Consider the following 12,628-nt stretch of genomic DNA (forward strand, 5'->3'; position numbering starts at 1 on the left):
ACTGACCACTTCCACACTGTCTCCAGATTGTCGTGCACCTGTGTGCGGGCCTGTGTGCTTGTGCACGCCACCCCACCGCTGCCGCAGTTGGGGTTGCGGCCTGATGGCAGTTGAGAACCGCTGCTCTATGTAATAATGTCATTGTTCTTTGAATTCGTCTACTGGTCTTCCATTAATTAGGCTTGCTAGCTTTGCCATTTTTCTAACCAGTCCACTATTTTTGGTATCTCCTGTTGTTTCCAATTCTTTGCTATAACTATTCTTGCCATAGTGGTTGCATAGGAAAAAATATCTTCAGTCAGGATGCATCAGGAATGTACTATTCAACATTGTTTCTGAAATACTATGAATTTTTATCCAAAGTTTCCCAATGTTTTTGCAACACCGTCACATATGATAGAAAGATGCATTATCCCTACATCTCCAACATTTATCATCATATACTTTAGACATTGTGCTGATTAATTTAGTTTACCATCTGTAAAACATTTTATACCACTTTTTCCTTAATAGCTGAAATTTCGTACGTTTTACAGTTTTACCCCACAATAGTTCCCAATCATCTAATGAGATATTTCATTTTAAAGTCTGCATCCATTTAATTATACAGCTTTTGATCTGTTCATCCTCCATTTCATATTTTAACAAAAGCTCATATATTTGCCCTATTAAATGAGGTATAGCTTGAAGTAATATATTTTCAAACTCAGAGCAGACGCAGTATCTGTTGCTCTGGAAATTCAACCTTAAACCTTGTAATGACCTGCAGGTATTCCAACCACTGAATATCTATCCCCACCATTTTGAGTGTCTCATGACTTTTCAATTTTCCCGATGCCATCAACAAATCTTTATATATTTTTAAAAAAACATTCTTTTGTGTTGAGCTTTATCAAAATAAGGCCCTATTGGGGATTTCAGCAATGATGAACCACGTGTTATTCTCTGTTTATATTTTTCCAGATATTTATTAAAGTCGTGGCCCAATAGTTTAAATCAGATTTTTTCTTGGCCTTTTTGATGGGTCATAAAAGATTATGTAAGCCATCATCTATGCCAAACTTCTCATAGATCAAATCTCTTGAAGTTGGATCCGTGGTCCAGTCTGCTAACCATGATACGACAGCATCATGAAGATACAATTTTAAATTTGGGACACTTTGTCCTCCTCATTTCTTATCATCCTGAAGAACTTTAAAAGCTATTCTTGATATTCTGTTGTTCCATATAAATTTGTTAATAATACTGTGCCATTTGCGTAAGGTCTTATCCTTAATGCTCAGCGGAATCACATGGAATAAAAAAATTAGCTTGGGTAGGACCTTCATTTTAATTATTGCCACTTGTGCTGACCAGGAGAAATTAATTTTAGACCACCTTTGTAAATCTTCCTGTATTCTCTTCCATGATAAAATATATTTTTGAATAGATTTTGAAGAACTTTGTCTAAAACTACTCCCAAATATTCAATTTTTTCTGGATGAACTTCACATCCAAATTTGATCTTTAAATCCACTAATAGTTTTTCTGAGTCACCTAGCACCATTAACATGGTTTTTCTCTATTTTATATCCTGTATATTGACCAAAGTCAGGATATCGAACAGTTGTGAAATTGATGTTTCAAGACTGGTCAGAATAAAAACCAGATCATCCATGTAGCTTCTCAACTTGAACTCCTCTCCTTTGACTCCTCTTCAAGGGACCAAGCCCTATGAAGATAGGTTGAGGGACTTGGGAATGTTCAGCCTGGAGAAAGGGGGTTGAGAGGGGACATGATAGGCCTCTTTAAGTATTTGAAAGGTTGTCACTTGGAGGAGGGCAGGATGCTGTTCCCATTGGCTGCAGAGGAAAGGACATGCAGTAATGGGTTTAAACTACAAGTACAACAATTTAGGCTAGATATCAGGAAAAAAATTTCACAGTCAGAGTAGTTCAGCAGTGGAATAGGCTGCCTAAGGAGGTGGTGAGCTCCCCCTCACTGGCAGTCTTCAAGCAAAGGTTGGATACACACTTTTCTTGGATGCTTTAGGATGCTTTGGGCTGATCCTGCATTGAGCAGGGGGTTGGACTAGATGGCCTGTATGGCCCCTTCCAACTCTATGATTCTATGACTGACAATCCAGAAAGTTCTGTTTCATATCTGATTTTTGTTGCTATTGTTTCTATAACTAAATAGAATAATAATGGGGATAATGGACAAACTTGTCTTGTACCCTTCATTATATGAATTTTGTTACAAGTAAGCTTTCCATTGACCAAAATTCTTGCTTCCTGCTTTGAATATATTTGTCAAATTAATTTCAAAAACATCTCCCCACATTTCATTGTTTGTAGCGTCACTTGTAAAAATTTCCATTGAACACTATCAAAGGCTTTTTCTGCATCTAAAAACACAAAAGCAGTGCATTGTTGTGTCTTGTGTACATGTTCCTTTGCATTTAATACTAAGCGAATATTGTTTTTCATGTACCTTTTTGATATAAAGCCAGTTTGATCAACATGCACAACATCGCCTATGCATCTCTTACGTTTTTCTATTAGCACTTTAACAGAAATTTGATAATCCACATTCAGTAATAAAATCGGTCTATATGATTGTGGTAAACTTTCATCGGTCCCTTCTTAATGTGTAAGAGCTATTGACACTTGTTCCCATGAATCTGGAAAACCGTTCTGGTGCTTCCATTAGTCTGTTGATCAATTAATGTAGCAATAGTGTAACCACATGTATCATTCTTTTATAATATTCAGCTGATAATCCATCTGGTCCAAGTGCCTTGTGAGATTTCATTGAAGTCATTGCATCATTAATTTCTTGGGTCAATACTTTTTGATTTAAAATTTGGTGATGTTCTTCTGTAAATCTCTTTATATAGATATCTTTCAATAATTGCTTGAAATCTTGATGCTAAAATACTTCAGTTGAGGATAAAAAATCACAGTGTATATTCTTTTCAGAATTCTGTGTTTACCTCCCTCTTGTTCGATTTGTATATAGTATTAAAAATTGCCTTAAACTTAGATTGTGAAGTGGTTAATGGTATACATTTCAGTTAAACCAGCTTTGTGTGGATAAAAATAATAAATGAACATCATATTTGGAAAACTGCAATTGAATTGATACAAAGGACACAATACTGTTAATTATGGCATTAGCCATATTATGAGTACCATTGTGGCTAAAGTTGTATCTTATTATGTAATTTAACCTCGAGGTATAGCCCTCCACACCCTGGATATGGTTTAGATTTGCAGATCAAGGGAGGAAAGGGCTTGCTAACTGAATAAGGGAAATCCATTGCTCCTGATTTTCCTGGACCTATTGACAACATTGACTGGTTAACTGATACTTTGGTGAATCCACTGCAGTCAGCGTTTGGGATATAAAGGACAGCCCTCTGTTGATTTTACTGACTTATTGTTGGTAGGAAGCAAAAAAATTCCATATGGGAAGCAGAATCAGCTTCTTAGGACTTTATGTGTGGGATGTCCCAATGATCCATTTTAGCCCTAGTGCTATTTAACCTTTGCCCCCAAATCATCAGGAGCATTGGGGAGTGGATTGTCACCACTAATGGGATAATATCCACTTTTATATATCACTTTCTGATGAGCTGTGAATGTCTTGGTCCGGTCCTTGAGGCTGTAATCAAGCACAAATCATTCCTTTTATGTTTGGTCAAAGTTCACAATACTGCCTCATACCCAGCCTGCCACCACTTGAAGAATCTTTGTGGGGAAAAGCTCTGGAAGCCCCAGGCTTGAATTCAAATAAGCACCCGGCTTGTTCGATTTATATCCACCTGTTGTACACCCTGTCTCACAATGGAATTTATCTCTGTTTTGTTCAGATTTATTTATAAACCATTTTATTTGTATAAGACAGCAGCTTTGGTAGCTATCACCTCTGCCCACAGGGTGGGGGAACGAAGTGCTTTTTCCTGTGGACCCCCCCCCCCTTTCTAAAATTCTGTATCGATAATGGTGCTGAGACCTTGCCTGGAATTCCTCTCTGAGAAAGTCTCCTTGTTCTACATGAGTGAGGACATCACTGTTCTGGTTTTTTCCCCTTCCCTGACTTCTCCATCAGAAAGGATGCTGCACACATTAAATGTTAGAAGGGGTCACCTCTTCAATTTACAAAGAACAGAGGGCTCTGCGAGTAGTGGGCATTCATCTATTTCAGAGGAAGCAATAAAGGGCAGGCCACCTCTATACAAACCTTGTTTACATGGATAGTTTCCATACGCTGAAACAGGTAGGAGCTGTCCAGTTGCTGTATCTGGGCGCTCTTTGAGAGCTCAGGCTTCCCCAGCAGCCTTCTCATCCAGACTACCTCTCAAGGAGGTATGCAAGGCAGGATGTATGCAAGGTCAACGTCCTTGACTTTTGTATGGCATTAGTGCAAAGTTGTTGACTCCTGGATTGAGACAACTGAGGGATAGACAGTATTGCAGTCGATATTCCATTGATCCAGCCACACCCTTCTCAGAATATGAACTTGCTGTTCTCCCAATGGAAATGAAAGTAGAGTGCCACTCACCTGTAACGGTTGTTCATCACGTGGTTTTATGTGCAGGTACAGATCCCTCCCTCTTTTCCTCGCTATGGGCTTCTCTAGCGATGCTCACTCCTTACAGAGGCAAAGGGAGAACTGGGGGAAGACTGATTGCCCCTCCTCTGTCATGTGGTCATTTGGGCAGGGAAGGCTTGGCTGAGGCTGGAGGGGAGGGGGAGCATTCTGGGGCTCTTAGCAGCTTCTCTTAAGCTTGGCAACTCTTCTCCATGGCTGGGCTGAGAAAGCCCAGTCCCCATGTGGAACTGCACAGAAAACCATTCAATCAATAACAGTCACAGATAAGTACAATCTTGTTTTCCATTCGCCTCATAGGCTGGCTCCATATTTAGACTCTGCTGACTTAGTTGCACTAATCCAGAATGTTCCATACTTATGTATCTTCTGGGATAGACTTCTGTAATGTGCTCTACATGGGGTAGCCTTTGAAGATGTCTTGGAAACTTTGACTGATACAAAACATGGCAAAGATGCCCCTCTGTAGAGTCAGTTGCTTGGAACCTGCAACTTCCTGTTTGTTTCCTGGTCCCAGTCAAAGTGCTGGTTATTACCTTCAAACTCTTCACAGCCTGGGATCCTTCTATCTCTCAAGCTGCATCTCCCGCTGTTGTCCTAGGCACCAGTTGCACTCCTCTTCTGGTGACACTCTTGTTGGGCAACATTCATGCCACAGGCCTTCTTGGCGGTAGGGCAGTTCTTCTGGAGTAAACTACCAGCTTTGTGTTTGTGCAAGGCACCTTGAAGAAGGAACATAAGGCTGTTTTGTTCCAGAGGACGTTAGACAATGGGCGAACGGATTTTGTTGCATGTCAACTCTGCGTATTGGTTTTCAGCTATGTGTTTTAATTTTGTACCCATTTAACTTGTCACTGGATGCTTAGAGGGTTGTGTCCTTATGGTTTTTTGTCGCTTGGCTAGTGGCCTTGAATTTGTGAGGAGATAAGGAAGATTATAAATACTTCAAAAAATCATTCCCATCTGCATCCTTTCTCCAATCCAAAAAGCACCCACGTGCATATATTCCCCTCCAAAAAAACCAGCAGCTTTTAGCTCAAGTAGGGAGAGGTAATAGGTACCTATACGGTGCCTCTCTCTCTACCATCCCCTCCCACATCAGCTGACAGGGAGGAGTTTCATGCAGGCTGGAAGAATTAACATACTTCCCCTATGAGGAGCCTCTCATGAATGCTTTTTCAGACTAAAAAACAGTGTCCTGCATCACGTACAATTTAACCCTAAACCCTTCCACAGATTTCAGTGGAACAGAAATACATCTGACTTTGGCAGAGAGTCCACTACTTGTTGGTAGAGCCCAACAGGCCTCAGCCTCTGTGCCTCCTGGGTTTGACCTTCCAGGGCAACTGTTTTGACCACTTTGTGAAAGAGGAAGCCGGACTAGATGGACCGCTTGTCAGATCTAGCAGGTTTGCTTTTCTGTTAAGTCGGACCAGCTTCTTTTGTATAAGGCAGGGGTAGTCAAACTGCGGGCCCTCCAGATGTCCATGGACTACAATTCCCGTGAGCCCCTGCCAGCATTGGTGTAGTGGTTAGGAGTGCGGACTTGTAATCTGGCATGCCGGGTTCGATTCTGCGCTCCCCCACATGCAACCAGCTGGGTGACCTTGGGCTCGCCACGGCACTGATAAAACTGTTCTGACCGAGCAGGAATATCAGGGCTCTCTCAGCCTCACCCATCCCACAGGGTGTTTGTTGTGGGGAGGGGAAGGGAAGGCGACTGTAAGCCGCTTTGAGCCTCCTTCGGGTAGAGAAAAGCGGCATATAAGAATCAACTCTTCTTCTTTCTTCTTCTTCTTCTTCTTCTACCCCTGGTATCAGGCGCCAAAGTTATTTAGTTCCTAGAAGAAGAGACTTCATTACAACAGAGATGTTCTCTCTTTCACACACACAAACATACCCATTCAGAAAGTCTCCTGTATTGACTTTTCGCTCAACACCCTGCTCTTTAATATTTTATAGTTTGTAGTTTGTAAAAAAGAAAAAAAAATTCTGGGGCTGTTTAGCAGTAAATTGTAACATTCCTTTCTGTAGACCGGCGATGCTCTAGTCTACGGACTCGAATGCAGAGTTCAGCAAGATACACATTAGCCTTAACGCGAAGGCCTATCCCACTCACTCTCTGTGATTTTGGCAGTGGGCAGTGAGCCACATTGGGCCCACGTGTCCAGGTTATTGTAGGTAAGCAGGGCAGCTGGGAATACTTGCTTCCGTCAGTTTACTGCTGTTTTGTGGCTTGGGTCAGCGTGATTGTAGGCTCCATGCAAACCTACCAGAAGCAAAAGCACATTTCCTGTATATTCAAGGCTGATAGTTGGGTAAGAGTTTAGTTAAGTTGTACAAATACTTTGGCCACCTCATGAGAAGGAAGGACTCCCTGGAGAAGAGCCTAATGCTGGGAGCGGTTGAGGGCAAAAGAAGAAGGGGACGGCAGAGAACGTGGTGGCTGGATGAAGTCACTGAAGCAATGGGTGTGAACTTAAATGGACTCCGGGGAATGGTGGAGGACAGGAAGGCCTGGAGGATCATTGTCCATGGGGTCGCGATGGGTCGGACACGACTTCGTACCTAACAACAACTACAACATATGTTCTTCCCATGCAAGCGCTTGAGCCCAGTGTTGTCTCCACCTTGTAGCACTTACTGCTCTTATCTGGTTAGGCTTTTCATTTCTCTTTATCGATCTCTAAAATTGCATCATTTATTAGCTGCGTTTAAGAAGACTCTGAAGCCTGCGGCAAAGCCGGAACCACGAACAACATGTGCCCGTTTATTTCTCCTGCAGAGAGATTCAATAGATACGTTGTGAACTTTAGCTAGAGAAGAAGAGCAAGGTTTTTCAAACTCTCTATAAATGTATTGTAGGAATTATATATACTTTCATTAAGTCTGTCATCAGTTATATGCTTCTAATAAAACCTTATTAGCCAAGAATGTATTTCCCTGGATGTTTGTCGTAACGATTTCTTGGAGATGATATTTTGAACCCATGGGCTATTTTAATTCAGCATTAGTGCACGTGTAACGCTCGGCAGTCTTGCATGTTTTGCCCACAATCGAAGTGCCCTTTTTTCTCCTTGCTGACTGATAAAACAAAGAATGATGGGAGAATCATTGACAATTCCAATCGGAGAAAGCTCCAGATCATCATGAATGTTTCCTGATTGTAATCAACCAGTGCTTAAGCTGGCTGTGCAGAGCGCCCTCAAGGCTGCTTGTGGAGAAAGTTGGGATGGAAACACAGCATAGCTGCACTTACCCCCACGTGGTCCCGTTCCTTAGATCTAGAACGTGTCTGACATCCGCAAGGGCAAATGCGAAGCTCCAATCAGTCTGCAGCTGGTCCTGCGTTGCAATGAGAGGAATGCCCTGGGAGTAATGTTGCAAAGAACCTTGAGTGGGGACAGAATCCTGTTGTGCAAAGACTACAGACTCAACCAAAATCTGTCAGACCGAAGTTTAATTAAAATGAAATCCTGACGGGAATCTTCCACACCAGGCAATGCCTTTTTCCTTGAGGCTGCATTCTCTCCAGATCTAGAATTGGTTTTTCCTGCCTGCCTCATTTCTATTTAGTAAGTGAGAGGACAGCTGTGAAGTGAGGAAGAAGCCTCTCAACCATCGCACAAACATAAAGAGACGAGTCACAAATCGAACCGCTGGAAGAACTGAGATCAGAATCCCAATCCAGCAACCCCTTCCACCATTTCTTTATGCATTCACTTAAACTATTTGTGTTCTTAACCCTCCCCTCCCCCATACACACCTCTGCAAAGGTACCCAAGACAGCTAACAAGAAAAGACAATTACAGAATACAAGAACACATTCAGATAAATCCAACCCAATAAACATAGTTTCAGCCATGGGGTGACTGTTTTAATTAAACTCTTAGAAACCAGTTCGTACTTTATCTATGCTGTGGATTCTTTTTGTCAGCTGGAAGAATTCACACACACACACAAACGCTGGTCTCACAATCTAGCTACAGATAATACCTGATGTATAGAATCCACATGTGACGCTGTACATTATAACCCAATTCTCACACTTCCGTACTGTGAAAAAAAGATGGGGGGAGTGTGCTTGAATCAAACTCACATGTATATATATACGGGCCCTTACCTTGTGTAAAAGGATCCCAGAAAAACGTATGAACCCATCACTGTTCCTCTTTCCTTGCATAATCTTTATTTGGTACAGTTACCTTAGACAGATTGTTCTCAGTGTTTTTAAATAATTGACCGGTATCATTTCTGTTAAAGACTAGGTAGATTTTGCACGCACAGTACTTATTAAATGCATGTACCTTTCTGTCTCTACAGGTTCTTCATAGACAACAGTCGCAGCCTGCTAAGGAGAACTCACCTCCAAGAGAAGAAGCCCAGGCCCCACCTCCAGAGGACACGTGCACCAAAAAAACAAGATCCCGTACTAAGATTTCTTTGGAGGCCTTGGGCATCCTTCAGAGTTTCATCCATGACGTCGGCCTCTACCCGGATCAGGAGGCCATTCACACTTTATCCGCTCAGTTGGATCTGCCTAAACACACCATCATCAAATTCTTCCAGAACCAGCGTTACCACGTAAAACACCACGGGAAGCTAAAAGAGCACTTGGGGACTGTGGTAGACGTGGCCGAATACAAAGATGAGGAGCTTCTGACTGAGTCAGAAGAGAATGACAGTGAGGAAGGCTCCGAGGAGATGTACAAGGTGGAAACAGAAGAGGAGAGCCCCGACAAAAGCAAGGCGACGATTTCAGAAACTGACCAGAGATAATGTGAAACCCCCCCCCAGGCAAAGCAATACATTATCCCGACTTCTTTGGGGTGGGGGGTGGGGCTTTGGGTCCCCCCCCCCCCGGTGTACATCGATGACGATATGCAAATTGAACGATTATTTTGCATAGCCCATCCAGACATTCCCTTAGGCACTTGAGAGTTAACACTTTTTTATGTTTGAGACAATGTTAATTGTAATTCACACGGTCAACCTTGCACTTATCAAAGGAACCTCTAGCAAGTTACAAGATGGGGGACGGACCAATGAAATCGACAAAGGAAACAGCTGTGTGGGTGTGTATATGTATATATTTACACATATATGTATAAATATATGTAAATATATATATATATGTACATGTGTGTGTGTGGGTGTGTATGTGTGAAATTTGCATGGGACATAACTTTACAATCTGAAAGTATAGACTGTGAAATGAGCCCATTCAAGATGAGTTGTGTTTGTGTATTGGAAGAAGAAAAAAAAAAAACCACTTCACAATGAGTTGCTTTGGCTTTTTGAGAAACTGCTGCCTGCTCTCAGGGTGTGGTGACTATTTTGGAAGGCCTATTTATTTTCCGTGTTTACCCCTGATCTTTTTATTAATTATTACTGTGGCTTCCTTTTTGGCAGCTTGAGAGGTAATTTTTTGAGGTATGCATTTGAAAACGTAGATCAACACTGCCAACAATAACACACCCTGAAATTTGAGGGAGAAGTAAAAATGGAGAGGGCAAGGAGAAATCAGGGCACCTTAAACAAATAAGATCCCAATCCAAGTGAGTTTTTAAAAACCTCAGTCCACAGTGCACATTGAAAGTGACAGAGCATGTTTGTTTGGTTCGTTTTCTTTTCTGTATTGAACAGATGGATTTTTGTGGACTTTTTTTTGGGGGGGGGGTGGAATTCAGAGGACCGAAGACTTGTTTGTTGAAGACGTCTTTGCAAAAAGTGGTTTTCATGAGTTTTAATGTCACATCAAGCCATGCTTTGCAGTTATGCAGTTTTCCAGAGGAGCAAACTCTCTGCCTCTTGTCGTGCAGCTTCCATGCACACGGGCTTGTGCATCTGGAGTGCTTATTTATTTGCTCTCCTCATGTCTGCCAGGCATTAATGTTCAGGCACACCGTTCACAATACACATCGGAGTTGCTTTTCAACAACACCTCCACAAATCACAGCTTCTCAGCATGGGGCAAACTTGATTGGTTCTTCGCCAGCGAAAGGCTTTCCAGGACCGAAATCCCCACCGTCCCTCTCTCATTTCTCCTGCACTTGGATTCTTATGCTTCAGATTAATTATCTCAGTGGGACAAGTGGTTCTTGGACAGCCAGCTCCCGAGATATGCGGGCCGTACCGTGATGCACGACTGACTCGGTGGGCGACACGCTTCCAGAACTTGCTGCCACTCTGTGAAGCAAGAATCAGTATTTCCACGTTGCCACTTCCTCCTCTTTCCCCAGTGACCCAGCACAGCAATTCCCTTACATAAAGCAGATCGAACACTGACCGACTTTTCAGTAGTGCGAGCATCAAAGCTGCAATCTACTATGGCCTCCCACAGGTTACTGGAGCCGTGGCTCAGAAGCGACCCCGGCAGCCCGGCTGTTCTGCAGAATGCTTTTTCAGACGATATCCTTTTACTCCTTGCTAGGCTTTTCTTTTCTTTTTTTTTTCTTTTTTTTCGACATCCGCTTTGTACCTTTTTGAACGAAGACCTCATGCGATATCACTTTGGGAAGTTGCGCTAATGTTTCTTGCACAGGCCTTGTAATATAACTGTTAATACTATTTATATATTTTGAAAGGTATAAAAGGCAGGCATTAAAACCAACCTCTGTACAGGTAGTCACTCCAAACGTCAACAGCGGACAGGGAGAAAGAGAACGTTGCAATACAAGCTAATTCTAGCTGCTCAGTAACCTCTGGAGTTTGTTTTTTTTTTTTAAGGGACTTTTCCACAGTCAGTACATAGATGCCCACAATGCACTTGCATTCCACTTCATGTACCATTGAACGACAGCGTTGGCTTTGCTCACTTTTTAAACCCTTCCTCTTTTTCCTCTGTAGTATGCTGCAGCTTTAATCAAAGTTCAGTAGGTGCTGCTTTATGTTCTCTGACTTTCTCCTTTCCCAACTGTTAATCTGAGACTCGTTGCTGAAATCACTACGTGTATGTAATCTCGGTCAAGCTCTCATAAGGTTATTCATCTCTTTGGCATCAGCGTATCGTTTTTTTTTTTTTTTTAAGCACTTCAACCAAAAAATTTAGTAGGTATTTTTTTTCCCAATGCTGAGTCTTGCCTTTATTATTATTATTATTATTATTAAAATTTCACTGCCAATTTTGCAGTGGTTCTTCGAAGTAAATCTGTGGGCATTTTCGCCTGTGGTCTTGCCAGAACTTTGCGAATTACAATGCATATATGTCTATTTATTCAATATTCATCATATAATATCTATTTGGAAAAAGAATCTTTTCTTGTAGTGCCTCTTAACAAAGCACAATTTTCCGTCCTTTTGTGAAATAAGAGAAAACTTAAAAAAAAAAAATTGTGTTATTGCGGTATCAACAATGTGAATGAGGATTAACATATTGTAAATGTTCTTTTTCCATGTAAATCAACTTGATCTTCGTTATCACTAAGTGATAATTAAATTTTAACTTATGTGCATTGTTAGTCTGTTAGAATTTTTTGGTTGTTGAAATAAAAACACATTCATTAAATTACTTAATTTGTGAGGTCGTTCTTGGGTGGGTCCTCCGTTTTACCTCCAGGGATTGAGAGTGAAAAGTAACCCTCATTCAGGGTCATAAAGTGGTTAACAGAAGTGGACTCTAACCTGAAGAACTGGGTTAGATTCCACACTCACCAGTCCACTCTTAAAACTCACTCAAGCCCCACCCACCTCACAAAGTGACTGTGATGAGGACAGGGTGGGAAGGGGCTTGTAAGCCACTTTGAGACTCCTTAGTCATGTTAAAGGGCTGGCTTGCGACCATTTCTGCACTGGGAACTTTGCTACCCTGGCTCCCAAGTGGGAGCACAAATCCAGGGTGGATGAGGTGAACTGGGCCAAATGCTCCCCCATGCGGGAGCAGGAAGAGGCAACCTGCCCCAACTCAAACTCTTGCCTGCAGCCCAGCACGAAGCCTCCAGTGTGTAAGCAGTTGTGTTCTAACTGCAGCCCGTTCCTGTTGTTGCACGTGCTGTTTTTTAACTTTCACGAGTTCAAAAGCAGAAAACTAGAGGTG

The 12,628-nt window shown here is 42.0% G+C and overlaps 1 protein-coding gene across 3 annotated transcripts in view; it reads left to right on the forward strand.

Moving 5' to 3' along the window:
* LOC143829087 (DNA-binding protein SATB2-like) overlaps positions 1-12,079 on the forward strand; it is a 190,061-nt gene extending 177,982 nt beyond the window's left edge. For 2 of the 3 annotated variants that reach the window (XM_077319393.1, XM_077319392.1), the window contains exon 11: positions 8,917-12,078. In XM_077319393.1, coding sequence (XP_077175508.1) covers positions 8,917-9,372 — 456 coding nt within the window. In that variant the 3' untranslated portion in view covers positions 9,373-12,078. Of the gene's footprint in view, positions 1-8,916 lie in introns of all 3 variants that reach the window. The other variant, XM_077319394.1, reaches the window with a different exon arrangement.
* The last annotated feature ends 549 nt before the right edge of the window (positions 12,080-12,628 follow it).

This window comes from Paroedura picta, chromosome 2 (genome assembly GCF_049243985.1).
Source record: "Paroedura picta isolate Pp20150507F chromosome 2, Ppicta_v3.0, whole genome shotgun sequence".
In the NCBI taxonomy this organism is placed as follows: domain Eukaryota; kingdom Metazoa; phylum Chordata; class Lepidosauria; order Squamata; family Gekkonidae; genus Paroedura; species Paroedura picta.